Source organism: Octopus bimaculoides, chromosome 5, assembly GCF_046866305.1.
Source record: "Octopus bimaculoides isolate indiv1 chromosome 5, ASM4686630v1, whole genome shotgun sequence".
NCBI lineage: Eukaryota > Metazoa > Mollusca > Cephalopoda > Octopoda > Octopodidae > Octopus > Octopus bimaculoides.
In genome coordinates, this window is record NC_142932.1 from 89,030,461 (window position 1) to 89,057,052 (window position 26,592).

At 34.6% G+C, this 26,592-nt stretch overlaps 1 protein-coding gene across 5 annotated transcripts in view; it reads left to right on the plus strand.

The window, feature by feature from the left end:
* LOC106869128 (putative E3 ubiquitin-protein ligase HERC4) overlaps positions 1-24,449 on the plus strand; it is a 100,472-nt gene extending 76,023 nt beyond the window's left edge. For all 5 annotated transcript variants that reach the window (XM_014914692.3, XM_014914691.3, XM_014914693.3 and 2 more), the window contains exons 12-30: positions 2,120-2,225; positions 2,528-2,717; positions 4,013-4,062; positions 5,396-5,455; positions 6,019-6,078; positions 9,335-9,463; positions 10,479-10,571; positions 11,040-11,204; positions 11,404-11,451; positions 12,861-12,956; positions 13,804-13,922; positions 16,478-16,525; positions 16,712-16,778; positions 17,991-18,073; positions 19,405-19,513; positions 20,840-20,914; positions 21,260-21,362; positions 22,648-22,700; positions 23,760-24,449. In XM_014914692.3, the coding sequence (XP_014770178.1) occupies positions 2,120-2,225; positions 2,528-2,717; positions 4,013-4,062; positions 5,396-5,455; positions 6,019-6,078; positions 9,335-9,463; positions 10,479-10,571; positions 11,040-11,204; positions 11,404-11,451; positions 12,861-12,956; positions 13,804-13,922; positions 16,478-16,525; positions 16,712-16,778; positions 17,991-18,073; positions 19,405-19,513; positions 20,840-20,914; positions 21,260-21,362; positions 22,648-22,700; positions 23,760-23,915 (1,810 nt within the window). In that variant the 3' untranslated portion in view covers positions 23,916-24,449. The remainder of the gene's footprint in view (positions 1-2,119; positions 2,226-2,527; positions 2,718-4,012; positions 4,063-5,395; positions 5,456-6,018; positions 6,079-9,334; positions 9,464-10,478; positions 10,572-11,039; positions 11,205-11,403; positions 11,452-12,860; positions 12,957-13,803; positions 13,923-16,477; positions 16,526-16,711; positions 16,779-17,990; positions 18,074-19,404; positions 19,514-20,839; positions 20,915-21,259; positions 21,363-22,647; positions 22,701-23,759) is intronic.
* Positions 24,450-26,592: the final 2,143 nt, after the last annotated feature.

The window sequence follows — 26,592 nt, forward strand, 5'->3', positions numbered from 1 at the left end:
GGCAGTTTTGTCTTTATAAAAGTTCTGGATCGACACAGCTGGAAGGCTGGTCATGGGTATGATAGATTAGAGCTGACCTTCGGTTAAACAGCTATTGTTGAGTTGTCGGACATCTTTAGCTTTTATTCTCATTTGTTGACATTGACAGCACAAGTATCCTCATCACAACACCTGTCTGAAGTTTTCTGTGAATTATACCATTTTCAATTTTGCAAATCAATTTTTTTATCTGGTCTCGCATACAATTTCAGCTTCCCAAACCCCTTGTTTGGGTGATTTGAGAAATAATGGAGAGATTTGATATGCGCAGACAAAAAATTATAATTTGTTGACATTTTTTTTTTTCCATATTTCTTTTATTTATACAGTTCATCATGATCATCATCATTTAATATCCATGTTCCATGCTGGCATGGGTTGGACAGTTTGACAGGATCCAAGGGGTCCAAGGACTGCATTGTGCTCCAATGTCTGCTTTGGCATGGTTTCTACAGCTGGATGCCAATCATTTTACAGCATGTACTGGGTGCTTTTTTCATGCCACCAGCACTAGTGAGGTCACCATGCAACTTGCAAGACTATGAACCCCAAAGGAACCGCTCTATGCTGGGAGATGAAGGGTTAAAGTATGAGAGAAGGGGCCAGAGCAGAACAGGTTTCTTGTTATAGAGGAGCTACATGACTATTCACATTTTAGAAGAGAAGGTAAGAGTGATTGGGTGGAACTGGAAAGAGATAAAAATAATGGTGATGAGATGCCTAGGTGGACCCTCAAGGTACAAGGTGAGTAGAAGAGGAACCAGGAATGTGGTCTAGGATATTTGTAATTATGTTTTCTTACACTGGCACAAGGCTCACATATTTGTAAGAGTGGAGATATAACAGAATGAATAGCTCATATCCTACATTGAGAAAATAGAGAAATACCAAAACCTAACCAAAGAGATGAAGAAATTCTTAAACACTAGTGAATATTGTCCCTATAGTAATTGGTATAATGCTTAACCCGATTCCTAAGAGGCTGAAAGATACTGGAATTTGGGTCTGTATTGTGGATTTGTATGAAGTATCATCCTGTATTCTGCAAAAATCTTAAGAAAGATGCTTGTGATTTGAGGGGATTTGTTCAATATCTGTTGACTAAATCAGCATGTAATAATTTTTATATAATAATAATAATCCTTTCAATTATAAGCACAAGGCCAGAAATTTTTGGGGAGGTCACTAGTCAATTACATCAACTCTAAAAAGATGAAAGGCATAGTCACTCTAAGCAGGATTTGGACTTCTCATTGCCTTAATGTCCACTTATCCATGTTTACATGAATCAGATGGAATTTGTTGAAGCTCATCTCCTATAGCTGGATGCCCTTCCTGTTGCCAACCACACAGTCATGAACTCAGAATTATAAACAACTGAAATATTTTAAAGCATTTTTACTAACACTCTGAAGCAAATGGAAAGAAATTTAATAAGTAGATGTATGAAGCCTATTAGAAAATACTGATTTCTTTTAAATAGATTCAAGGTTCACTCTTGACCTTTTTCATTTTTAAATGAATGCAGTATAGACATGGATGAAGTGATTTGTGTTGGGTTGACTTGTGAAATGGGAATGGAGCAGTTTTATGCACTTGGCTCAGGGCGTCTACTATTAATTTCGACCCTTTTCTTGTTCTGTGTATATGTGATACATAGGACATATTTCCCTGTTGTCCATGCTAGTTATATGATACACATTCCACATTTTTTTTTTTTCAACTACCAGAGTAACTTGGGATTTAGAAGAAGAAAGCTTTATAATTCTCAGAATGTAAGAAACAAGGGCTAGTTAGAAGTCTGAAAACAAATATAGATGTTTAAGACAAACTTAGAAAAATCTGTTAGACATGCAGAAGGTTAAAAAATAAATAAAGTCCAATAAAAAATTTTTTTTTTAATTGTACATAAAATTCTAATATGAATTTTATGCGTTATAATAGTTGTAAATAAACTTTCAACTTCTGAGAATGTATTTAGAGAATCTATTATGGCAGTCAAACTTAAGATTTGGGAAATGTAAAGATGACCTGAGTTTGTATTGTGATCTTTTTTCTTTTCTTTTTTTTTCTCCTGCAGCGACCATGTCCATTGTAACATCAAGAATAGTGGTGTTGACATGAAACATGTCAGGCAGCAAGTCAGTGAGTTGGCACAGCTTGACAACAAACAATTAGTAAATCGTGTAAGTACATATTACTACATCACTAGCCCAACATTGATCATTCAGTCTTTTCTCTCTCACTATCTACTCTATATTTCTACCGCTATCTTTCTGCCTCTTTGACTTTGTTTCTTTCCCTTTTCATTCTCACTATATATTTCTACCTGTCTTCCTCATTTTCTGTTTCTGTTTCTCTTTTTATCAATTAGTTTTCCATCTATGTATGTGTGTGTCTCTCTTTTTTTCTACCCCCTATTTTCTAACAATAGATATTATCTGTCTAATCAGCAATCTGTATCAACTGTCCATTTATCTATTCACAGATATTAGACCATTTAGTGAATAACCTGATCTCCCAGTTGCCAAAGTCTCCCCCTCACATGGAAGCTCTCCGGTTGTACTTGATTCTACCTGAGATGTCTTTTATGGATCAGCCACATCGTCATGGCACTTTGATCACACCTTTTGGTTTGAAGCTGATTCAGCTTGATAGGGCTGCGCTACGAGTCCTCGGTTAGTAACACTCTTCTTTCTTCTGTTGCATTTAGTTTTTTAATGGTCTTTACTTGTCCTCTATTGCCATAACTGTTGATTCAAGGCATTGTCATCATCACTATTATCACACTGCATCTTTAATACCTCATGTCCAGCATCATTGCACCCACCCTGTTATCACCTCCACTCACTATAGCCACCCTTATGTACTTCTTACCTCCATCACTGTCACTGTACATTACCTTGCACATCACCCTCATACTTTCTCATCTATATTCCTTCCTGAGCTACTTCTACCTCTGCCACTATACCCTCCTCCATACTAATATCTCCCATCAATCACACCTCTGCCCTTGTTCATCACTCATCTCCTCGGTCCCCATCTCTAACTCCCTGTTACTTTTCTCCTGCACTCACATGAAATTACCCATCCTCTTCTCCCCTACCTACCCTTACCCCAATCCCCCATATTCTCTCTTATACTCACTTGTACCTTGAGAGTTTGCTTGACACCTCAGCATTACCATCTTCTTTTCAGTTACTCTCACCTTCATATAATGTGGGATAGCCATATTTCTCCTTTATAGGACACCTGCACTTGTCCTATCATATTTAGCCTCTAAATGCCTGGCATAAAGTCACCTCCCACCTCTCAGATACACACACTCAGTCAGGCAAGGGATTGTTTGCTCCCTCTTGTTTTTTCTTGTCTTGCAAGTTACTCCATGCTGGTGTCATGAAAAAAAAAAAACACCCAGTACACACTGTAAAGTGGTGGGTGGGTGTTAGGAAGAGCATCCAACTGTAGAAACCATGCAAAAGCCAACACTGTAGCTTATGCAGTCCTGCAGCTCATTGAATCCTGTTAAATCATCCAACCCATGCCAACATGGAAAATGGACATTAAATGTTATTGATTCTAAACACACCTCTTCCTATTTGAATGATGCAACAGATACTATGATAACTTAGTATCTGTTGCATCTCCCCGTTTCACACTTTGAATAAGCCACTCAGTGAATTCGAAGTTGCTATCAATAAAATTGTATCCTATATTAACCAATGTTTGCTGTTTTAATGCATATAGAAACACGTGTGTGTAAAATACTGAGGGTTTCCTCTCAAACAGAATCTTGTGTATGGAAATGAATAAGATTTGTTTAAGTTATGCATGTAGCATTGAAGATTGAGTGGTTAGTATATTTGTTAGTCTCAGCCAGCAGAGATTTACACACAACAAGGAATATAGTTGCATGTATTTTGATACCTTCTTTTAGTTTATTTCAAAGTTTCTTTTATTAAACTACTTTCAGAATCATGGTGGGCCATGCTGGAGTCAAAGTATTTCAGCAGAATTGTTTATGTAAGTTTTCATTATAAATTTTTTCCATGTTTTGACTGAATTTTTTTATTTACTTAATTTTTGCCATTGATATTCCATGTTGAACTGACAATGAAATATGGGAGATGTTCTGATTTTAATATATGCATGTGGCCACATATTTTGGATGGATGACAAGTATGTTAGATTGGCTCTTGAACACTTGACTGGTGCTCTAGTTTACTTGTCCCAGAAGCATAAAGAGCAATATTAACTTCTGTGGAAATGGAAGTCATAGCATAAATAGATGAAACTAAGTAACTTCAGGTCACTAAGTATTTGATAATAACTGTAATGTATTCATGGCTCTTAATAGCCAGGTTCAGAAAAGCCATATGTAGATACTGCAATGCTGTACAGCTCACTATGGAGTCAACAGGTATTTTGATAGCTTGCAATAGTTCTCCTCTTGGAAAAGTTGATAGATCAATATCCTATTCAGGCTTAGATTTGTTTCAACTGGAGGTGTTGATTATTGGTTTGTTTGTTTTTTAATTGAATCCCCCCCCCCCCCAAAAAAAATCTAACCCCATGCTATCTAGATGAAATGGATATAAGATTATCAATGTTGATTCCTTTGTAAAGCATATATTCCAGCACTTTTAATTTTAAAGCAATCGATGTATTTCATAAATTACCTCCCTTCGTATTCTGAGTTTTAAACCCAGCTTAAAACTCGGGGGTGGGGTCACTCTTTGTGGGTTAATATAAATAACACCCGTTCATGTACAAATTTGGGGCTTTCTGCTACTATGAGAAGTTTTTTTTCTTTCATTGTTTGAATGTCTTGAAAAAAGTGCTATTATAGTTTTGCTATATGGACATCCAGCCATAGAAACTATGGCAAAACAGAGAGGGAGCCTGAACAGCCTTTTAGCTGGTCAGCTCCTGTCAAACGGTTCAACCCATGCCAACATGGAAAACGGACGGTAAATGATGATAATGATGCTAGCAATGGTTTTCTTATTTAAAAAAAGATTTTTTACATTAAAAACTTGTTTCTTTTAACTTTACCCATGGAAAGTGCCAGTAATTTACTTCTCTTTATCTCCGGTGTACCACAAAACCCAAAAGATTAAGAACATGGACATTTAATGATGTAATAATGATCGTACATGCATATTTGTGCAGTATTAACTATAAGCATTACTGCTGTCACAAACATTACTGTACCAGTTTTAACTGGCTCTGTTACTTAATCACAGAGAGTTATTGATCAACAAGTGCAGTTGTAATACTTATTCTGTATGATGATAGCAAAACTTTCTACATGTCCTCAAAATGATTTTTCATAACATTTTTTTTTTTCTTTCAGGTTTACAAACAGTGTCTTAGTTATATATTTTCATCCCCATTAGCTACTAGGGAATCTGATGTAAGTTCTTTCTTCGAATTCGTTTATAAAAATATTCTGCATTTTAAATTTGCTTTGTACCATAGTTATTGCAAGACAGTAGTCATAAATTGTAAGTTTGTTTTTTAATGAATAAGCAATGAGGGTTTTTTTTTTTAAAATTAAGATATTGGTCTGCAAGAGTGCTGCCTCCATTAAATTCACTCCTAGGCAAAACACATCATGCTAAATGTTTGTTTTTTCACCTCTAAATTGTTTGAAACACTAGAAAAATAAAGTAGAAAAATAAAATTTATTCCAATTGTTCATATGCAAATATCAAACAATTACAAGCTTATTCAGCTCTGTATAACATTGAAAAGTTGACAGAAAATTTAAGGTGTAGTAGAATAAAAAAAACTTCTTTCTATATAATTTATAATGCAACAAGAAAACTTTATTTCAGTAATAGCTCAGTACAACTAATTCAAACTGTTTCACATCAGGTCAAGTAGAATGGATTTTGTTGTAAATTTATTTCTAAAGCAAAAATTTCATCAAGACAAAAATATTTTCAAATTTATTGTTCACTCTTTGTTTACCAGCAACAAATCAAGAAGAGAACGGTGCTTGTCTCAATGGAAGTTCTCAAGAAGCTCAATTCGGTGAGTATTTGTTGGGGTGAGGGAGAATTAAATCAGGTATTGGTACATATATGGAGAGTTAAATAACTTCTTTTTTTTTTTTTTTCCATATTAGTTAAGATTAGTATAGATCTCTATAGGGAGGTGGAATTGTTTAACACAGTCATTGTTGTAAAATTAGAACTTTTTATTTTTCTAGAATTGGTAAAATTTCACATCATACATCAATAGATGCCGGTGTGGCTGTATGGTAAGAAGATACCTTTCCAGCCATATGGTCTGAAGTTCAAATCCACTACAGCCAGGCTGACCAAAGCCTTGTAAGTGGATTTGGTAGAGTGAAACTGAAAGAAGCTTGTTGCGTGTGTGTGTGTGTTACTGTCTCCTTGCCTTAACATCATGTGATAGCTGTAAACAAGTTTCATTGTTGTACAAGTTGTGTCCGTTTCCAATATTTTATGAAAACACGTCTGGTCATGGTCATCATCATTTAACGTCCGTTTACCATGCTGGCATGGGTTGGACGGTTTGACTGAGGACTGGTAAGCCAGTAAGTTGCACCAGGCTCCAATCTAACCTGGCAATGTTTCTACAGCTGGATACCCTTCCTAATGCCAACCACTCCGAGTGTGTAGTGGATGCTTTTCACATGCCCCCAGCACGGGTGCCAGTCAGGCGGCACTGGCATTGACCACATTTGGATGATGCTTTTTATGTGTCACCAGCACAGGGAGCCAGTCAGCCAGAACTGGCATCAACCCACACTTGAATGGTGCTTATTACATGCCACCAGCACAGGTGCCAGTCAGGCAGCACTGGCTTCGGCCACGACTACAATTTCATTTGACTCAACAGGTCTTCTCAAGCATAGCGTATTGCCCGACAATTCAAGAGTACTTTTTAATGGGCTGGTTATGTGACACTGGTATTGGCTACGGCTGAAGTGTCACTTTACTTGCCCGGTCTTCTCAATCACAGCATATCTCCAAAGGTCTCGGTCTCTTGTCATTGCTTCTGAGGCCCAACATTCGAAGGTCGTACTTCATCACTTCATCCCTCACTTCTTCACACAGCTGCCCTCATCCATACATAACACATGACAATACTAGTGCAGTCGTCTCTCTTGCACACCACGTCTGATGCTTCTTATGTCCAACTTTTCTCTCAGGGTGCTTACACTCTGTCATGTATGCACACTGACATTACACATCTCACAGATCATACTAGCTTCTTAACACATCCAGCAGATCATATTGGGGAAATATTACCTTACCTGGAAACAAGTTGGAGTTGACAACAGAAAGGGCATCTATGCATAGAAAATCCATGTCAACAAAAAAATTCCATCCAACTCGTGCAAGCACGGAAAAGTAGACATTAAAATAATGATGATGGTACAGATAATGATTGTTATTTTTATGTAATTTCGGGAATGTGCAGTAGGTTGTTCATAAAGATTAATGTGGAAAATTCAAGAGCAACATCAAATATACTATATTATGTTTTGTGTGAGCAGAGAACATAAAAGCATTATTTCTTTAGTGTTGGTTAGTTTGGGTAATTCTTTAACTAGAAGATATTTAGCATGAGCTTAGAAGGTATTAAACAATGTTTAGTAAGTTTTCCTTTCAATAGGAACTCTCGTCATCTTCAAGAGGTATGTTTCTTGAAATAACTGTTGTGGAGAGATTTTTTTTTCTTGTTACAATGTAAGGATGTCAAACCTGATGGTATCATAAAGCTGTTTGTATGTCACTAAAAGAAAATCTAATGTAAACTCTTCCATTCTCCTTTCCCAACATGTACTAATTTCTATCCATTGGCTCAAGATCAGCCCATCAAAGGTGTTCCAGCCAGGATTATTTCTTACTCAGATGTAGTATAGCTAGAATCTAAATCATACAATGTGTCCTTCCATTTTTGAAACAGTAGGATTGAATTTCAGGGAGATTTGGATGTTATATTTACCATTTTAATGGTTACATTGAAGCTTTCTCATTAGTTTGTATGCTTGTAGTTGAGCAAATATGAAAAGACTAAGACACAATCACAGATTCTTGCTAAATGTGAGAAACAATGTATCATTTTTTCCCCTCTATTCAAAGATACAGTGGGCTTCTTGAAATGTCTTGGCAGTATTTCTTTAGGTTGTCTATCAGGAAACATTTTTAGTAAGACACTCTTCAGCTTTTATGAACATTAACCCTTTAGCCATATCCAATCCAAATACTCTACCTGTTCTATGTTCAAACCAGCCAGATTTGGCCTCTCACACATATCCTACAATGTCATTCTAAATATAGATGATTACATCATTAAAATCTCAAAGCTATGAGATGATGCATGATTAATTCAAAACATTGTGAATAAATGAACATTACATTTGATAAAATTATCTGAATGTTAAACGGTTAAATGTGGCACATTCTCTATTTTGTATTTATATTGGTTTCAAATTTTGGCACAAGGCCAGAAATTTCAGTGAAGGGCAAGTTGATTACATTGGCCCCAATGTTCTGGAATTTGAACACAGAACATAAAGACAGGTAAAATCCTGCTAATCCTTTTACCTAGCATGCTATTGGTGTTGCCAGCTTGCCACCTTAGTTTGTATCATCATCATCATCATCATCATGTATATTAAAAAGCATAAAGTACTTGCAGCAACTATAGCAAAACTAGATTTTTAAGATTTATTATCTGTATTTATTTTATCTATGATTGCACTGTGTTCAAGTGTATTGTAACATGAAATGAGAATTTCAATACTATATTTTCTGTAACCTCCTCCCTTCTTGTATCCAGTTAGAAATTTTCAAACTGATTTCAACTTTGAATAATTGTAAATAAAATAAAATAAAATAAAAATAAAGAAAAGCAAGTATTTTCATGAACCAAAATCAAGATAGAGATGAAATGGAAATTTGGCCTCAAATGAAAATTCAGTTATGAATCTGTAATTTGTCATTGATTCAAATTTTAATTTCACATATTTTTGTCATCATTGAATTTTAAGTTTAAATTCAGTTAGAATTTAACTTCCTAATTTTTAAAGTTCTTTTTGTGTGTGTGAGGTGGGAAAGGTTGTTTTTTTTCCTCTCTTGAATATTCCTTTAATTTGCCTTTCCCCCTTTCAGTTTTTGAAAACCTCTTAGAATTTTCAGTTTGAAAGTTCAAACTTGAAAACAAAAAAATGAAAGTAAAACTTGATACTGAATCCATTCTTGGTTGTTAAATTCATTTCTTTGTGTGTTTTATATATTGTCATCAATTTCAGGTGAATGAAAGTAATGGCCAGATCATCCCATACCACCAATTCTATGTGCCTGAAGTGAAGGAGGCTGTAAACATCAGGCAGGACTATATAGCATGGATTCAGAAGACTAGTAACATGGAAATGTCGGAGGTAAGCATAGGAATGACAACAAGCAATCTTTATCTGTTTTCCTTTCTTGCTACCACTGTTGTTTCATCTGCATTACCATTTTCATCACTGTTGTACAATATTAGTTAATGCTATGCTATCCATACAACTGTACAAAACAATTATACTGCACATCTTTTGTTTTTCTTTTCTTTCCTCCTATCCACTATTTTTCACATCTCATTAGCTATTAGACTCATTGTATAAGAGTCTTAAAACTCATGTTGCTGCTTTCTTTCAGTCTGGAGTGTGGGCTGGTTTTTGTGAGAGAGACAGACAGACAGACAGACCTATTCTGGTATGAACCTTTTAAATAAAGAATGACGGGTTTTGTTTTCAAAAACTCATCAGGGCAGGGTGGGCTGGATCCTCAAACTGATAACCTAGCCCAAATGCTTGTGACACAGGACTCAGCTAAAGGTATTCAAAGTGCTAGGTGGTGATAGATTAAATCTATTTCCTGTGCTAGGTGTTGAACACAGGATGCAAAGAGCCAGAACAGACACCACAAGACATCCAGCCTAACATTTTTAGAATTCTACCAGTCCACTACCCAGGATTGGTCCTCTTTCTATCAACACCAAAAGGATGATAATCAAAGTTGACTTTGATAGCATATGAACTTAAAGCACATAGTCAGAACCATAAGGTGTTCTGTTTAATACTTTAATAACTCTGCCATTTCACTAAATGTTAGGTGAAAAAGTGACAAGAAATTCCATCGTATTTTTCCCATCACAAAACCAAACTGCATCTACTCTGCATTCTTATGTACTTCCCCATACTTCAAGTCTATTGAGTACTCCCTTCATTGCTTTATCATAATCATCAATCTCTACTCATCATTTCTGTAATCTATTATACCACATAACATTGATTCTGTTTCTTCTAACTTTACCACCTTCCTTCATCTCCATATGTTTTGCTCAATCCCTTGCTCCCATCTTTTTGCCTTGCATTCTAGATCATTTCTTTACTGTGGCTTACTTAATTTCAGAGCGAAACTTTGCTATTTTGTGATTACGCCTTCCTGTTTGACGCAGCAACAAAGTATGTGCTTCTTAAGACAGATAACTACCTTCAAATGCGGGTAAGCTCTTTCTCTGATGTTTTCATCTACAACCCCTGCATTTGTTTTTAATGATGAGTTAATTCACAATAAAACAAAGAAGCCCCCACTCTCGACTTCACAGTTGAGTATAATGCTTAACAAATTAGAAGAGCATCCTCAAGCTGCAGAAACAATAGCTACTTTACTTTAATAAGTTTTATTCAGTACATTAGACCATGACAAGCAATATAAATAGTTGATTTTACATACAGTATGTACTTGCTGATCTAAAACTGGGCTAGTGGACTCCATTCTTTCATTCACTCTTTTAGAAAAAGTACACAAAATAATGCCACCCCATATAATCTATGGGTGCATGTACAAGAGATAGAACACTCAAAAAATTACTATCACAAATTTGGATGATTGCTGTCACACAATAAGTAATTATTTCACACATTCTGCTACCACCTTACTCTATTCACCCATTTTTGTTTATATTTTCAGTATGCCATTGGAGAAGTGGCTTTCCTGAACACTACAACCTTTTCCAATGCATTTGGCCAAATCAACCCTTGTCTTATGCTTCTTGTTCAACGAGACAACATCATGCAAAACACCCTTGACCAGCTCAACAAGCGCAGTCCTGCTGACCTCAAGAAACCATTAAAAGTAAGATTCTCGAGATTTTTGCTTTACTTTATATTTTGTCTCTTCTCAATATGTGCATGTATCTTTGTATACATGTGCTTATGAGTGTGTGTTTGTGTATGCTTGTATGTATATCTATGTACATGCTTACAAATGTGTTTGTACATCTCTGTCAGTTGCAAGTACCTTAACCATTCATGAATCTCTGTCTTCTGTTCAGGTGATATTTGCTGGAGAAGAAGCTGTTGATGAAGGTGGTGTAACAAAGGTAGATCATGCTTTCATTATTTTGTTTTTATCATTATAATTCTTGTATCAGTGTTGGTATGCATCTAAGCCAGACAACAGACAGCAGGTGCCATGTTAATGTTTAGCTTAACTTTGAAATTGCCTGCATGAGTATTGTATGCATTATATGTGTTGGATTCAATAAAATAATTCAATGTTTATTTTACACTTTCAATGAGCCTGCTAGGAGCCTTTGAAATTGGTACTAAGTACTCCTATTAGAATTTCCTTGCCTTCTAATCTCCATATTCTTGGTGTCTCTTCTCCAGTACAGTTCTAGGAACATTTGCCGTAAACATCTTTGTCACAGGAAAATTTTCCATAGGAAAACTCACTGTAGAAAACTTTGCTGTTTAGGAAATTTTGCCATGAGATAATTTCGAACATATGGCAGGCAACCCGATTTAGAGAAGTTGCAGCTCTGAAAAAAATTCCTTTTTATAATTTTGTTTTTTTATAATTCTGTTTTAGATTTAACAGTTTGGGGGGGGGGGGGTTTGTTCTTTGTAAATGTTATCATATTTATATTACTTTCTATTTAAGTGGAATTTTTTTTTTTTTAAAACATCATCTTTTAGATTGCTTTATTTCCCCAACCCACCCTACCCCCACCTGTAGCTTCACCATAATAATATAATAGATATGTTGGTTGAAACAATTACATACCAAGGCGGACATTGATCTTTTTCGGTGGGTGGAATTGTCTTGAGGCAAAATTTCCTATGTGGTGAACTTTCCTATGGCAAAATTTCTTATGTGGCAAACTCTCCTACAGCCAAAAATCCTGAAACGAATTTTCCTGCAGCAAACTTTCTAGATGTGCTCCAGTACAGGATTTATTTGCACTGGTTTCGATGACAATACCTGATGTGTTTTACAGCAGAATAATTCTATCAGTATTGTTGGTAATTTGATACAAATTCTGGCAGTGTAGCAGTACTGCTTATCACTTGCATTACCTTTACTCTTCAGTGAACATATTTACCAATCCTCATTAAGTCTGTTGGTCATTAAGCCTCTTCTTTGGCTGAATCTGGACATCCCAACAGGGTTGTTCAAGTGTGTTAGCATTCTATTAGATTAACGTTTGTACCATTTCTTGTTGCAAGGAATTCATTTTAGGCTCTTCCAAGAGACTTTTTCATTGTCCAGATCTTCAGCTTTAATCCACACTTATCCATTGCTCCTTTCTTATGTCTCATAATTTAGGGTACTAAGAAACTGAGTTATATCAATGTAAGAAATTAATAACTTCTAGCTATTACATATGTACATGTGTGTGTGTGTGTGTATACATACATACACACACACTGTGTGTGTACATGTACATACATAATAAATTTGCTTTCTATAATTGTCTTTTCTTTTTACTTTATTTTTCTCAACCAGGAGTTTTTCTTACTTATCATGCGTGAAATTCTAAACCCTGACTATGGTATGTTCAAATACTATGAGGAATCCAGGTTAATGTGGTTTAATAGTGAAGTAGGTTTCATTTTTCTTTTTTTTTTTTTTTTTTTCATTTTCTTTCTATAAAAAATTAATTATTGCCTTTCTCAATCCATCCATTATTAATTTGTTCAGTCAAAATAACTTATATTATTGGTATTTCTAGATCATGCAAACAGCAGTATTCATCTTGAGTGTCTTCATTCCACACTACTAAAATACCAAATTTAATGTGCAACAAGTGTTATTTATAAACTTGTATTTTTGTGTATCAGTCTTATGTAGCAGAAATAGGCATTGTTGTTATAATGGATATTACCTGTGTAAAGTCAATGGGTTGGCAGAATCATTAGAGCATCAAACAAAATGTCTTGCAGTATTTTTTTTCAATTCTTTACATTCTAATTTCAAATCTGTCAAGGTCAGTTTTGCCTTTCACCCTTCTGGATGAAAGATAAAACTGACCTTATGCCTATGTAAGAAATTATAAAATTCCATATCTACCAAGAATACAAGACATCAGTGCAGTGGTGAATTTTAAGTCTCTCCTTCTTTTCTTGTTATATCAGTCTTATTTTTCTTCCTAATTTGCAGGACCTAAAAGAACAATGAACTCTCTCTCTCTCTCTCACTGAAATTAGCTAACTGAATAATTTTCTATTAATAATTAGATATTATCAAAGATTTCTTTTACAGTATCCAGTAATGCATCTAAGAAGTGTATCAGTCACTGGGTTGTAGATGTACTATGAAAGACTTTGATACCAAATGATAATATTATTAGGATATACTTAAATAAAAATGAATACAAGTATATTTGTGTTTTAGTTTGTTTATTGTTAGTGTTGTTTCTAATTTGTTATTTACTGTTTTATATTTTCAGACTTTTGAAACTACTGACAAATTTCATTTGATTGGAACAATATGTGGCTTGGCCATCTATAACTTTACCATAATTGTCTTGCCATTCCCTCTAGCATTGTTTAAGAAATTGCTGAACAAGTAAGAACTTTTCTGTACTTTCTTGAGGTGTAATAGCTGTGTTTAATGTGCCGGATTACTGCACAAATGTATGATCATAAATAAGTTCAGACCTTACTGTAGCTACTTAAGTTTTCATCCCTGGGATTTCTACTCCCTATTTCACAGTTATTGGTGTTCATCCCTAGAGAAACTCTGATTGAGCAAGCCTGTAATCAAAAACATTCTAGCTGTGCCACTCTAGATTTTATACAGGATTACATTATCTAATAGCATCTCCTTTTTTTAAGCTGGGAGGTTGATTTGAGGAGATTTTAAGATTTTAATGCTTTCAAGCAGGCCCAGTGACCATATAGACATGTCATTGAAGGGCTAGCAGTAAAAAGTGCATTTAGCTTTAAAAAGAAAAATTATTCCATTAAAAATAACTCATCCCACTCAAGTATACATGGTTCCATGAGTAATAGAATTCAAACAAACAACACCAAAAGACAAAGATTCATTAATATCAAGCCCTCTCTAGTGTGATGATGGTAATAGATTTCACTGAAATAAGTTTCATGGTTTGGGAACTTTTATAATTGATCAACTCTGCACAATCACTTCAACTCAATACTACAACTATTAAAATATAGCAGCTGGGTCAAAGGGCAGGGGTTGAGATGATGTCTATGCCTGCTCATGACTACATAGACACCTAAAACAATTACATGGTACATTTTAGCAAACCGTTCTTGTTTACAAGTGAATTCTAACTTTTTATAGATTCAATTATACTACATGGTAGTGAGATGTGTGCTCTGAATGCAGAGGGTATGTGAAGGCTGGAGAGGAACAAAGCTGGTATGCTCCATTGGATGGGCAATGTCTGTGTGTGTGTATGTTCAACAGAGCACTGGTGTATTGAGAGAGAAGTTGGGCATAAGAGGAATTATATGCAGTGTGCAAAAGAAGAGACTTGCATAAAGAAGTGCCGATCACTTAAAATGGAGGAAGTTGTGGAAGAGGAAGACCCAGGAAGACATGGGACGAAATATTGAAGGCCAATCTCAAAACGCTGAGCCTTATAAAGGAGATAACCAAAGATCAAGATATGTGGCACATTGTGGTACTCAAGAAGACCCACCCACCACAACAGAATTGGTATCCAAAAACCAAGGTGCCACATAAAAAGCATTGCTGTGGATGCTGGTGCCATGTAAAAAGCACAGGTGATGGTGCCACTTAAAAAGCACCCAGTACATTCTGTAAAGTGGTTGGCATTAGGAAGGGCATCCAGCTGTAGAAACCAAGCCAAAACAGACTATGGAACCTGGTGCAGCTCCTGGCCTTGCCAGTTCCTGTCAAGCTGTCCAACCCATATCAGCATGAAAAACAGACGTTAAATGTTGATGACAATGATGATGATTTTTTTTTGCAGTTGTAAGCTGTACATAGTCATGGTACTTAATTTAGACTTAAGTGTACTATATCAATAATGTTTAGTTACCATAGTCGTTCACACAGCATGGTGCTCTTGCTAGACCAGAAACCATTGAAATTTCAGCTATTCAGTTTGACAACATATTGATAAACAAACCAACTTGTCAAAATGGTATGATATGTGTGTATTAGCAATGGTAAAATAACAAGTGGCACTTACCAAAGAAAAACACCTGGAAATCATTAGAATCCATTCTGATCATCTTTGCACAATTTTTATCCAGAGCTCAGGCAATTAGAGCTGTTACTGCTAGAGGAGTTGTCTACATAGTAAGCCTATTGACAGTTTACAGTTAATTTCCAATCTTGTGGAGGGCTACTGTCCTTACTGAACCAGAATGAGTTTCATGCCTCACCAAACATAACTTCATCGTACAAATTTAATATACTCAGTCATACAGAATGAGATGCTTTGTATTGACCACTTTACTTTCCTACTCTTCTGTGCTCTAAGTGCAACATGGTTTACTTTGTGCTATTCATTTATCACTATCATCTATTCTCATAAGTGGTGATAGTAAACTGAGTGTCAGCTCTTTATCTTCTATTGCCTGCCCCAACTCCCAAACAAAACTGGATTTAAAACCTGGAAAAAAAATCAAGATTACTTATGCTTCTTTTGTAAAAGCAAATAGCATAAGTGAAGCAGCTTGACTATAATCTGAAACTGCATCATTGTCTCACCTTACTAGAAACTCACATTAATCTTGTCACTGATGCTGTCTTAAAACTTGTGGTCTTGTGCATATGTCAGAAATTATAATATTCTTATTGCCAGCTTGTTTTATGAGCTCAGAGCCTAAATATTTTTTGAGTTCAAATACCACCAAGGTTATTAGCTTTTCAAAAGCTTTGATAAAATAAATACCAGCTATATGTGATATTGAATCAGTGGACAAGACAGGCGAGAAATTCAAATGATGAGAAAGACCTTGACATCATAAACGGAAAAACAATCTGTCTATGCTCATTTGTTTATCACTGAAAATGTAATGCTGTTTGGGATTTAATATGTGTGTTTACATAAATATATATGCAGACATAAACACATGATTTTTACCTAATTAATCTATTTATATTGTGTTTACCAACAGGCCTGTTACTCTCGATGATCTCAAAGAGTTGATGCCGTCCATTGGGAGGTAAGTGTTGGGCAGCTTCCTCTCTGTTATCCAATAAATTGTACCAGTTTGTAAATTAAATTGCTTTTGGCAAGTCTATATATATATATATATATATATATATATATATATATATATATTCCTTCTTCAGTTAAACTTTTAATCCTTAATTCTTCAACTTTTAACCATTATTTCTGTTTGTTACAGGAGTTTAGAACAAATTCTGGCATATGGAGAAGACGATTTTGAGGAAGTCTTTGGCATTACATTTGAGGTAGATATTTGATCTTAACCATTTAGTTGTTATTTTACATTGCCTTTTTACCAAGTAAGCTTGTGTGAAATATTTTGTTTGCAAATTTGGACAGGCACATTTACATGTCTTTTCTCAAATTATTCCTGGTTTCATTTCAACTCTTCCATTTGTACAGCAAATATATAGAGGTTGAAATGGGTCCAACTCTAATTCCTATAATATGATTTGCTGTGACAATGAGAGGTTGTAGAAGACTATTAAATGGCTGTTTACATAAGAAAATATAAATCTAAACTTTATTAACCTTGCTCATCCAGTTATTGTGAAGAAAATATGAAAAAAAGTTCTATAGTGAATTAGTATTTGTTAGAATAGAAGAATGTAATTAAAGTACGGACCTTAGTAAATATAGTTTTTGTAGGTGTCCATTTTGTAATAATTATTTAGAATATTATTTTGTAAAGCACACAAGTATATGCTGAGAGAATCATATTAAACTAAACATGTTTGTGTATCAAGCTGGACATCAATCACATATCAGAAAAGAATAAATACATGCATGTGTAAGATGTATACATAAGCATATGTGCATGATTTTATGAGAGATGCATCTCTGTTACAAGTATATATACATAAATTCGTCAATATATGCATGTTTAGTGTGTGTGTAGTTTTCGTGGGGCAGTTTACGTGGTCTACCAACATATTGGAATTTTAAAACAACTAATCACTGTATAGCTTCAAATTTAAACCAAGTATGGTCTTGACATAGAGAAGGTGATAAATTTATGCTGTGAGAAAATACAAAAAAATCAATTCAAACAAACTTTTTCTTGATACTTCAATGATGTTTCTACAGAGTTTGTGATGAGACCTTACCTCTATTTCTCACAACAACTTAAATAAGTCCTTAGTACAAGATACTGAAACTTCTAATATGTAGAACATCATAACCATCACATTTAGGATGTGAACTGCTAAAATGCTAACCATTTGGAAAGTTTCTTGAAACCTTACCAACAGGATATGGTTAATTTTGAGCTAGACTTATTAACTGTTGTGAGATGAACTGGAGTTCAAATGTAGTCCTTTAATCATGTAAAATCAATAAAGCGTCATTGAAATTTTTGACACCTTTCTGCTGTTGGTTTTTGTGACCAGGTAAGAGCAGCGCATTGTGCTTAGTGTATTCATACTTCCAGGAGCAATAACCATTGTTTGCATTTGCAGATATCAGTGGAAAGTTTTGAGAAAGTGAAAAATGTTGAATTGGTTCCTGGCGGCGCAAAGAAAGTTGTAAATAAATCAAATAGGTAGGAAGATTATTTTATTCAATTACTCAAGCATATTTCTCCTCTTATGTTTATACTAATATCTCCATTTTATGCCTACCTTGAGAAAATTTACCTGCCTAAATCTTTCCCTTTGATCCAACCAGCCAATATAGAATATCATGCTATCATTTCAATAAGAAATGTACTTCTGGTAAATAGTTGTAAATTTCTGAGAAGCTGAATCTACAATTGCTATTTCACTTTACATAGGCAATGAGAAGTCCTTTGGTCCACTGCAATAACCTACATCCAGAAATTATTATATTGTAGTATCTTATATGTATTTTTCTCTTCAACAATGAAGTATGAGTGGAACCTGTTTTTAGATTGGAACTGTGTGACCTTGCAGTAGCTATAGTTCCACTATGTTTAATTGATAATTAAAAATATGAATAAGCAATATTCTTTCAAACTGGTTAAGTCTTATCTTCATCTCTAAGACTGCTCCAAGTCTGAGCAAAAACTTCTTAACAACATGTGTTTTTTGTTGTTGTTTTTTTTAATGCCAGAATTCTCTTTTGTATTTTTACAATTAAGCTAGAATGAAAGCAATAATTAGAAGGTACTTTTAAGAATTGTAATGTTTGTTTTATGAAAACAAAAAAAAAAAACATTTAGTCTTAAAATTATTGAAAATCAAGGTTTAACCATTATTGTGTTAGCATATTTTGTTGCAATAGATACAAAAAAAGATTCATTTGTTAATAAATATCTCTTTATATTCTGAGTTGAAATCTTGGTATGGTTGACTTTACTGTCATCCTCCCAGACTCTTTTATTGAGGTTAATTCTGTCAACTCCACAAACACATCAACATATTTATAGACTTTTGTTAAAATTAGAACTTGTGCTTTGTAGTAAGAGTAGATATTTATATGGCATATCTACTTAGTATAAATGAAAGACAAGGTTAACTAAATTGTTATACCAGCATATACATGAAACATATTCCACAATTGACTCATTGGTGGTGGTTATGGCTTGTCCTTGGTACAAACACTTCAATCTCTATAGCTCCAGATATATTTTACCTTCATCAATTGGAGGTCACTATCATCTATCATACTGAGGATTGATTACACTTGCTGGCATTGTAATATAGTTAGTAGTTATTACTGGCAGGCTGGTAATCTGTTAGATACTATACTGTCAAACAGATGGGTGTGTATGCATGTAGGTATGTGTGTGTGTGTGTGTGTGTGTGTGTATATATATATATATATATGACTACTACCCATCAGTCTACATGAAAGCTGGATTAACATAATCATCTTTTAATGTTCTGCTTTTTTTTATTTATATTTTATTAGAAAAGAATTTGTTGACGCTTACGTGGACTACATCTTCAATAAATCTGTTGAGAAAGAATTCCTGGCTTTCAGTGAAGGCTTTTCTAAAGTGTGCAGGAGCAAAGCTTTGGTAATCTTGTTTTCTCAGTCTTCATAGGAACATGGTAGTGATTGAGGCATTTGGATACTTTTAAAATTGGAACAAGAAGCCCTTTTTAGTTGTTTTCTTTCTATTATTCTTGTAGGTGTTCAATTAATACACTTGTCTCATATAATATACTGGTCACAAAAGGAAAATTATTGTGGGTTCAAGCAGAGGAAATATACCTCTTAACCAATAAAAATCAACTAGTTGTACCAAAGAGAAATAATCGTTGGTGATACAGGGGATAACTAGACTAGATACTTTACAGTAACTTGTTTGTAGCTTTTTTTTTTTTGCTTTTTTAGTTCAAACTTTATTTGAGATGACTTCAAAACTTCACCTTTTATCTCTCAGTAGTTGATAAATAAATTCCTGGTATATATTAACTCTCGACTTGCAGAAAAAGAAACTGACATGGAGTAAGCTGTGATGATAACTGGGCAGTAAAAACCTTTAACAATGTGCAAGAGAAGTTGTGTTGGTCTAATCATGTAATTAGTATGAATAATATTACCTGTGAAAGCACATGGCTTAGTGGTTAGAACATCAGGCTCACAATCATGAGGTAGTGAGTTCAATTCCTCAACCATGTGTTGTGTTCTTGAGCAAGACACTTTATTTCATGTTGCTCCAGTTCACTTAGCTGTAGCAATAAGTTGCAATGTCGCTGGTGCCAAGTTGTAACAACCTTTCCCTTGGGTAACACCGGTGGTGTGGAGAGGGGAGGCTGGTATACATGGTGACTGCTGGTCTTCCATAAAACAACCTTTCCCAGATTTGTGCCTCAGAGAGGAACTTTCATGACTGAAGGAGGTCTTTTTATTATTTGATGAGTGAAAAGATGTTGGAAACTGGCTATGAAAAATACTGAGACAGACAGGAGCAAACTTGGGAAGATAATGAAAGTAGTGGTAAAGCCAGATTTCAGAACTGTGTTCTGTAGACAAGAAGTCAGGATTGAAATGAATCTTTAGTATACTGTGTCAACAATAGTAACTTTATTGCAGAATTATTAAAGTTATGTAGAAAAAAAATTGAATGCAATAATTTTTGTTTAGACTTTTTTATCTTTTCTATTGTTTCTTCCTTTTTTTTACTTATTCTTCTTAAACAACTAATCTTTCAGAATAGTCATTTTAGTTAGATTCCACTTAAATTTTTTTTAATGTTTTTTATTCAATCTAAGATTAGTCTTTAAATATAAATTGTATATATGTTATTTATATTTCACCAATAAAAAATAAAACTCTATCAAAAAAAATACATAATTTTAATTTAATGAGAAATTTTGTTTTTCTCTCTTTATTAAAGGAATTACTGCATCCCCGTGAATTACAAGCAATGGTTATTGGCAATGAACAATATGATTTTATAGAACTTGAAAAGGTACATTTTTCACACTTTTAGACTAATTTTGTGCAGTAGTTGGCCTAATTAATATTAAAAATGTTGACCTGCTGGACAAAATCTTAGTGAAATATTTGAGTAAATAAGATTACCAGTTTGTGAGTTGTGATTTCAACTCTGCTACAAAAGACATTGTTTCTATGCTTTTTTGAGAGGGCTTCATACAGTGATCCAACATAAGATTTAATGTCTCATTTTTATTAGCATTAGAAACTAAAGTTGAACAACAACTAACACTCTAGGTTTTTGTCATTCAAGCAAGAACTAACAGTTCATTTTGTTTTGCTTTCTCTGTTCTTTTAATGATGCTTATTTCATTTCCAGAATACCACTTACAAAGATGAATACCACCGTTATCACACTACTATCAAATTCTTCTGGGAAGTATTTTTGGACTTGTCACTGGAAGACAAAAAGAAATTCCTGTGTATGTATTCAGATGTTATTTACATATTCATATCTTACAAAAGAGTTTTTCAAAATAAATCAAATAAATATGGGTGCAGGCGTAGCTGTGTGGTAAGAAGCTTGGTTCCCAACCACATGTTTCCAGGTTCAGTCCCACTGTGTGACACCTTGGGCAAGTGTTTTCTACTATGGCCTTCAGCCAACCAAAGTCTTGTGAGTAGATTTGATAGATCAAAACTGAAAGAAATTTGTCATATATATATATATATATATACATACACACATACACAAATGTGTGCCTTTGTGTCTGTGTTTGTTCCACCACCACCACCACTTGACAACTGGTGTTAGTGTGTTTATATCCCTCATAACTTAACAGTTCAGCAAAAGGAATCAATAAAATAAGTACCAGGCTTTAAAAAAAGGTACTGGGGTCAATTCATTCAACTAAAATTCTTCTAGGTGGTGCCTCAGCATGGCCACAGTCTAATGACTGAAACATGTAAAAGATAAAGGATAAAATATAGCCTGTTAACTAAATGCTTTCATTTAATTTAATTTTTTAAATATTTTTTCACATCTGGTTTTCATTCAGTTTATAAATCTGTAAACATTCTATGCAAATTATCTCTTAGGCTTTGACATTTGTGTTTAACCAATACATCTTCCTCACTCTCTCTGCTGCTCTCTCTATCTCTCCTTACCTCTGTGTGCTCGTATGTCTAGATAGAATTGGAGTTGGACATGTAAGATGGTGACTTAGAGGTCAAAGGGATAACATTGCATTTAGTGTTCTGTATCCTCACCAAAGACACTTTGTTGTCAATGGCTTAATCCAACTATCTTTGAATAGGTATCAAAGGGAGGTGTACTTCACTGTAAAGTGATAGTAAATAATTATCTACAAGGGATAATTATTTCATTAGCTTGCAGTGCTAAATTCATCTTCTTATATCAAACTGAAAAAAGCAAAGGAGAAAAATCATTTCTAATCTACATTTACTCAAATTCCTAGATGATAGCAAAAGTCTTAGTGGTGCCTTAAACCCTTTAGCATTTAAACCAACCACATCTGACCCAGATATTCTACTTATTTTATATTCAAACCAGCCATATTTGGCCTCTTACACATATCATTCTGAAAATGAAGTCACATCATCAAAATCTCAAAGCCATGAGATAATACATGACTAATTCAAAATAATGGGAATAAATATTACATCTCACAGAGTAATAGTCCAAAGTTTATGCATGTATTTCAGTATCTTAAATTGTAATATTTTTACTGACCTCTATATTCACAGTGTTTCTAACTGGGAGTGACAGAATTCCTATTACTGGAATGACCTCTCTCAAGGTTTGTTAATTTTCACTCTTTGTTCTTTACTAAATTCTCTAAGATGTCTATTTAACATATACACACCCATGCTACTACTTGTGAATTTTATTTTTTGTATATTTTCTGTTTTACATACATTTTACTTGGCTAGTCTGAGTGGGTTGATGTTTGCAAGTTCATAAATTTACTTAACTTTAAAGAAAGGTACCCTTCGAATGCTAGTCATACATCTATGAAATAAGAATGCATGTTATTTTTCATCCCGACATTCTACTTGTTTAATAGTGTTGGTCCTTAGTTTTTCACCAGTTGTGGCTGGCCTTCTCTTTCTTATTTACCATCTTGTTTTTTTCTGTCTTGTTCAAAGAGCTAAAAAACAGGTATTCCTCCATAAATCTTGAACTCCTTAGATGCCACAGAATGTAAGGTTCCATTTCAGGATGTCTCTGAATCTCAGCTGTATTTCACGGTAATTGTTTCCTTCTGCCAGCTCAGAATAAAAGATGGTAGAATAAAAGTAGTCCATCATTGGGTGGTCTTCTGTACTCAAAAGACCCACCCACCACAACAGAATTGAGATCACAAAACTTAGGTGCCATATAAAAACCATTGATGTGGGTGCTGGTGCCACGTAAAAAGCACCCAATATACTCTGTAAAGTGGCTAGCATTAGGAATGGCAGCCTCTGGCCAGTTCCTGCCAAGCCATCCAACCCATGCCAGCATGCAAAACAGACATTAAATGATGATGATGTTCATGTATATTATTATTCTGCAGTCAGTCATCACAACTATGACTGCTCATGACTTAAGCTTTCTCCATACGAGTTCCTTTCCCTTTACCCCTTTACGTAGTTGGGAGTAAAGGATTTGTCTGGGGTGTCCTGTGTATGTGCCCCAACCAACGTAAATTTCTGTCAATGAGGATTTCCATCTTAGTAGGCAGGCCAGTTCCACTGATAAAAACAGCTACACCAGCAGCTTGGTATTGATAGATATACCTGTGCTAAAATATAAATTCTAATGGTTATATTGAGAATTTCTTTTCAACTAGTTTCCTCCCTCTCTTCTGTTTCAGATGATTATTCAACCAACCAAAAGTGGAGAAGATTATTTACCTGTTGCTCACACATGCTTCAACCTACTCGACCTGCCTAGATACACCTCAAAAGCGAAACTTCATTCCAAACTGTTGCAAGCCATTAACCAGACAGAGGGCTTTGGACTTGTGTAAATCACTAATCAGCCTCTACTTGTGCCTGGGTATCTTAATCAACAGTTATCATCTGCTGGTCATTTGCTAAGAAGGCTGCCAAGCTCAGCAAACTAAAATTGATTAAGAAAAAATAAACAAACACCATACATAACTGGCGACTTCTTTTGACAATATCACATTCCTTTTTGTTGATTGGTGAAAATAAAAGTTAAGTATTAAAAAAATCCAAAAATGAATGAAAGAAGGAAGTATTTGAGAAAGAAAGTAGAAGGAAAAAAAAATGAAGAAATGATCCATCGCAGGTGAAACAGATATTAGTTGTGCTTTTTAAATCTCGCAGATAATATTTTATCCTCTTACAGGAAGTGGGATTTCGAGGCACGTTGGGGTTTTTTCTTTGTTTTTTGGGGAGGTTTTTTTAAATCTAAATTGATATTAAATTACGGAAGATTTTATTTTATGGGGAAGGGTAAAAGAAAGAATTACTGCCTCTTAATCCCACATCTTTCTCCTACCACATGAAAGCTGAAAATAAAGAAGGGTTAAAATATTGGTGAGGCTTTTTGTTTTTGTTTTTTGTTTTTTTGGCAGGGGTAGTTAAGGTTGTGGTGATGTAAGGGAGAACTTGTCTTTTAAACCTAGTTTTTCTGGAATGATTTTCGTGATAAAATAATAATGAACTAAAAATTAATTTAATAGAAAAGCAAAAATAAAGTGAAAGCTTCAAAGTAAAATATCATTTAGTTAATTAACCAATTATTTAAGCATTAAGAAAAAAAGGTATAGTCTAATTAATTACTATTTTCTCTCTTATCCTTCCCTTCCTTTCTTTCTATCACACATAAACTCTTTCTTTCACTCCCACCACACATCATATTGAATAATTTGAAAGCTAAAGGAAAAAATTCTACAAAACAACCTGATTATAGAATTCAAGGAAGTTGTTGCATTTGGAGTGAGGGAAGTTAGAAAAGGAGGCAGAGTAGCAAACATCTTACTACTCCTTCCAACATACATGTGCATACATGCACGTGCACACACACACACACACACACACACACACACATATTGGTTAGCTTTGTTACAAAACAACTGGCAAATCAAACCAAGAAAGGACTTCTGGGGGTTGGATGGTTGGTTGGTTGGTTAGTCCGGTGGTTAGTGGGTGTGAGAGAACCTGTGTAGATTTAACTGCGGAGACAAATCTGTAAATCTATTGAATTGAAAATAACTGGGAACAAATGGGGTTGCATAAAAAGATGAATAAGAAATAAAGAATTTGGTTTTTAAAAATAAAATATCAATCTGCAATTACATTTTTTTCTTTTTTTTTTTTTTTTTTTTTTTTTTTTGTTTCATAGTTTTGTTTGCTGTTACTGAGCCCTGGGTTAGCTCTTAAGCTCTGATCCAGCAAATCTATGATCAAAGGTGTTTCATCTATGGCCTTTCAATCTTTTACAGATATATAAGACTCAGTTAGCTAATATGTCATTATTTAAGAGGGCAGAATATAGCCGAGCAGGTTGAACAACTATATATATATATATTGTGTGAATTAATTGTCCTTCATTCAATATAATTACTCCCTCACCAATTCCCCATCTTTCCCATTCACTCTTGCTATCTGACCCACCTACACTCCCTGTTCTCCTTTCCACCCCACCTCATTCATTTCTACACCTTGTACATTGAGGGTCCACACAAACACCTCATCACAGTTTTCTGTCTTCCCAGCACTACTCCAATCACCCTCCACCATTTAAAACCTGCTCTACTCTGACCCCTCCCCTTCTCTCATACTCTAACTCATCTAGCATAAGGCTGCTTCTCTCAGGGTCTTGCAATCTACATGTGACTGCATTTGTGCTGGTGACACACAAAAAAAAAACACCTAGTACATGTAAGGTGATTGGAGTTAGGAAGGGCATCCAACTTTAGAAACCATGTTAAAGTAGACACTGGACCACAATACAGTCCTTGCCAAACTTCAACCCATACCAGCATGGACAGTAAATGATGATAATGATGATGAGGAAAGAACAAAGCTATAAATCAAGCAAGCTGGTATACAAACATATCAATAAATGGATAGATAGCTGAACTGAAATGAAAAGTTCTGTTTAAAAGTTCAATTCTGACTAAATGGCAGGATTTCAAAAGAATTTTTTGAAATTCCTTGCTTGTGTTTAATATATTAATATAATGTTTTCAAATATTCTGAATTACACTAGAATTTCCACTGGTCTTACTCATCATTATTATTGTGGAAGCTGGCAGAATTCTAGTATGAGAGAAAATTACCATGAAGTACTTATTCTGGTTCTTTGTATTCTAAATTTAAATCCTACTGAGATTAGCATTGCCTTTCATTATTCCAGGGTCGACAAAATAAGATACCAGTTGAGTACTGAAGTGAATGTAATCAACTAGCACCTTTTCATTCAAAATTGATGGCCTTATGCATAAATTAGAAACAGTTATAAGAGAAGTGAATTGGCACAGGTGTTAGAAGCATTAGACAAAATGCCTTGCAATATTTCTTCTGGCTTTCTGTTTTGAGTTCAAATCCTGCATGGTCAAATTTGCCTTTTCTTTTCTCTGGGATTAGTAATGTTATATGTCAAGCACTGGGTTAGATGTAATTGACGAGTCCATTACACACTAAAATTGCTAACCTTCTGCCTAAAGTGGAAGC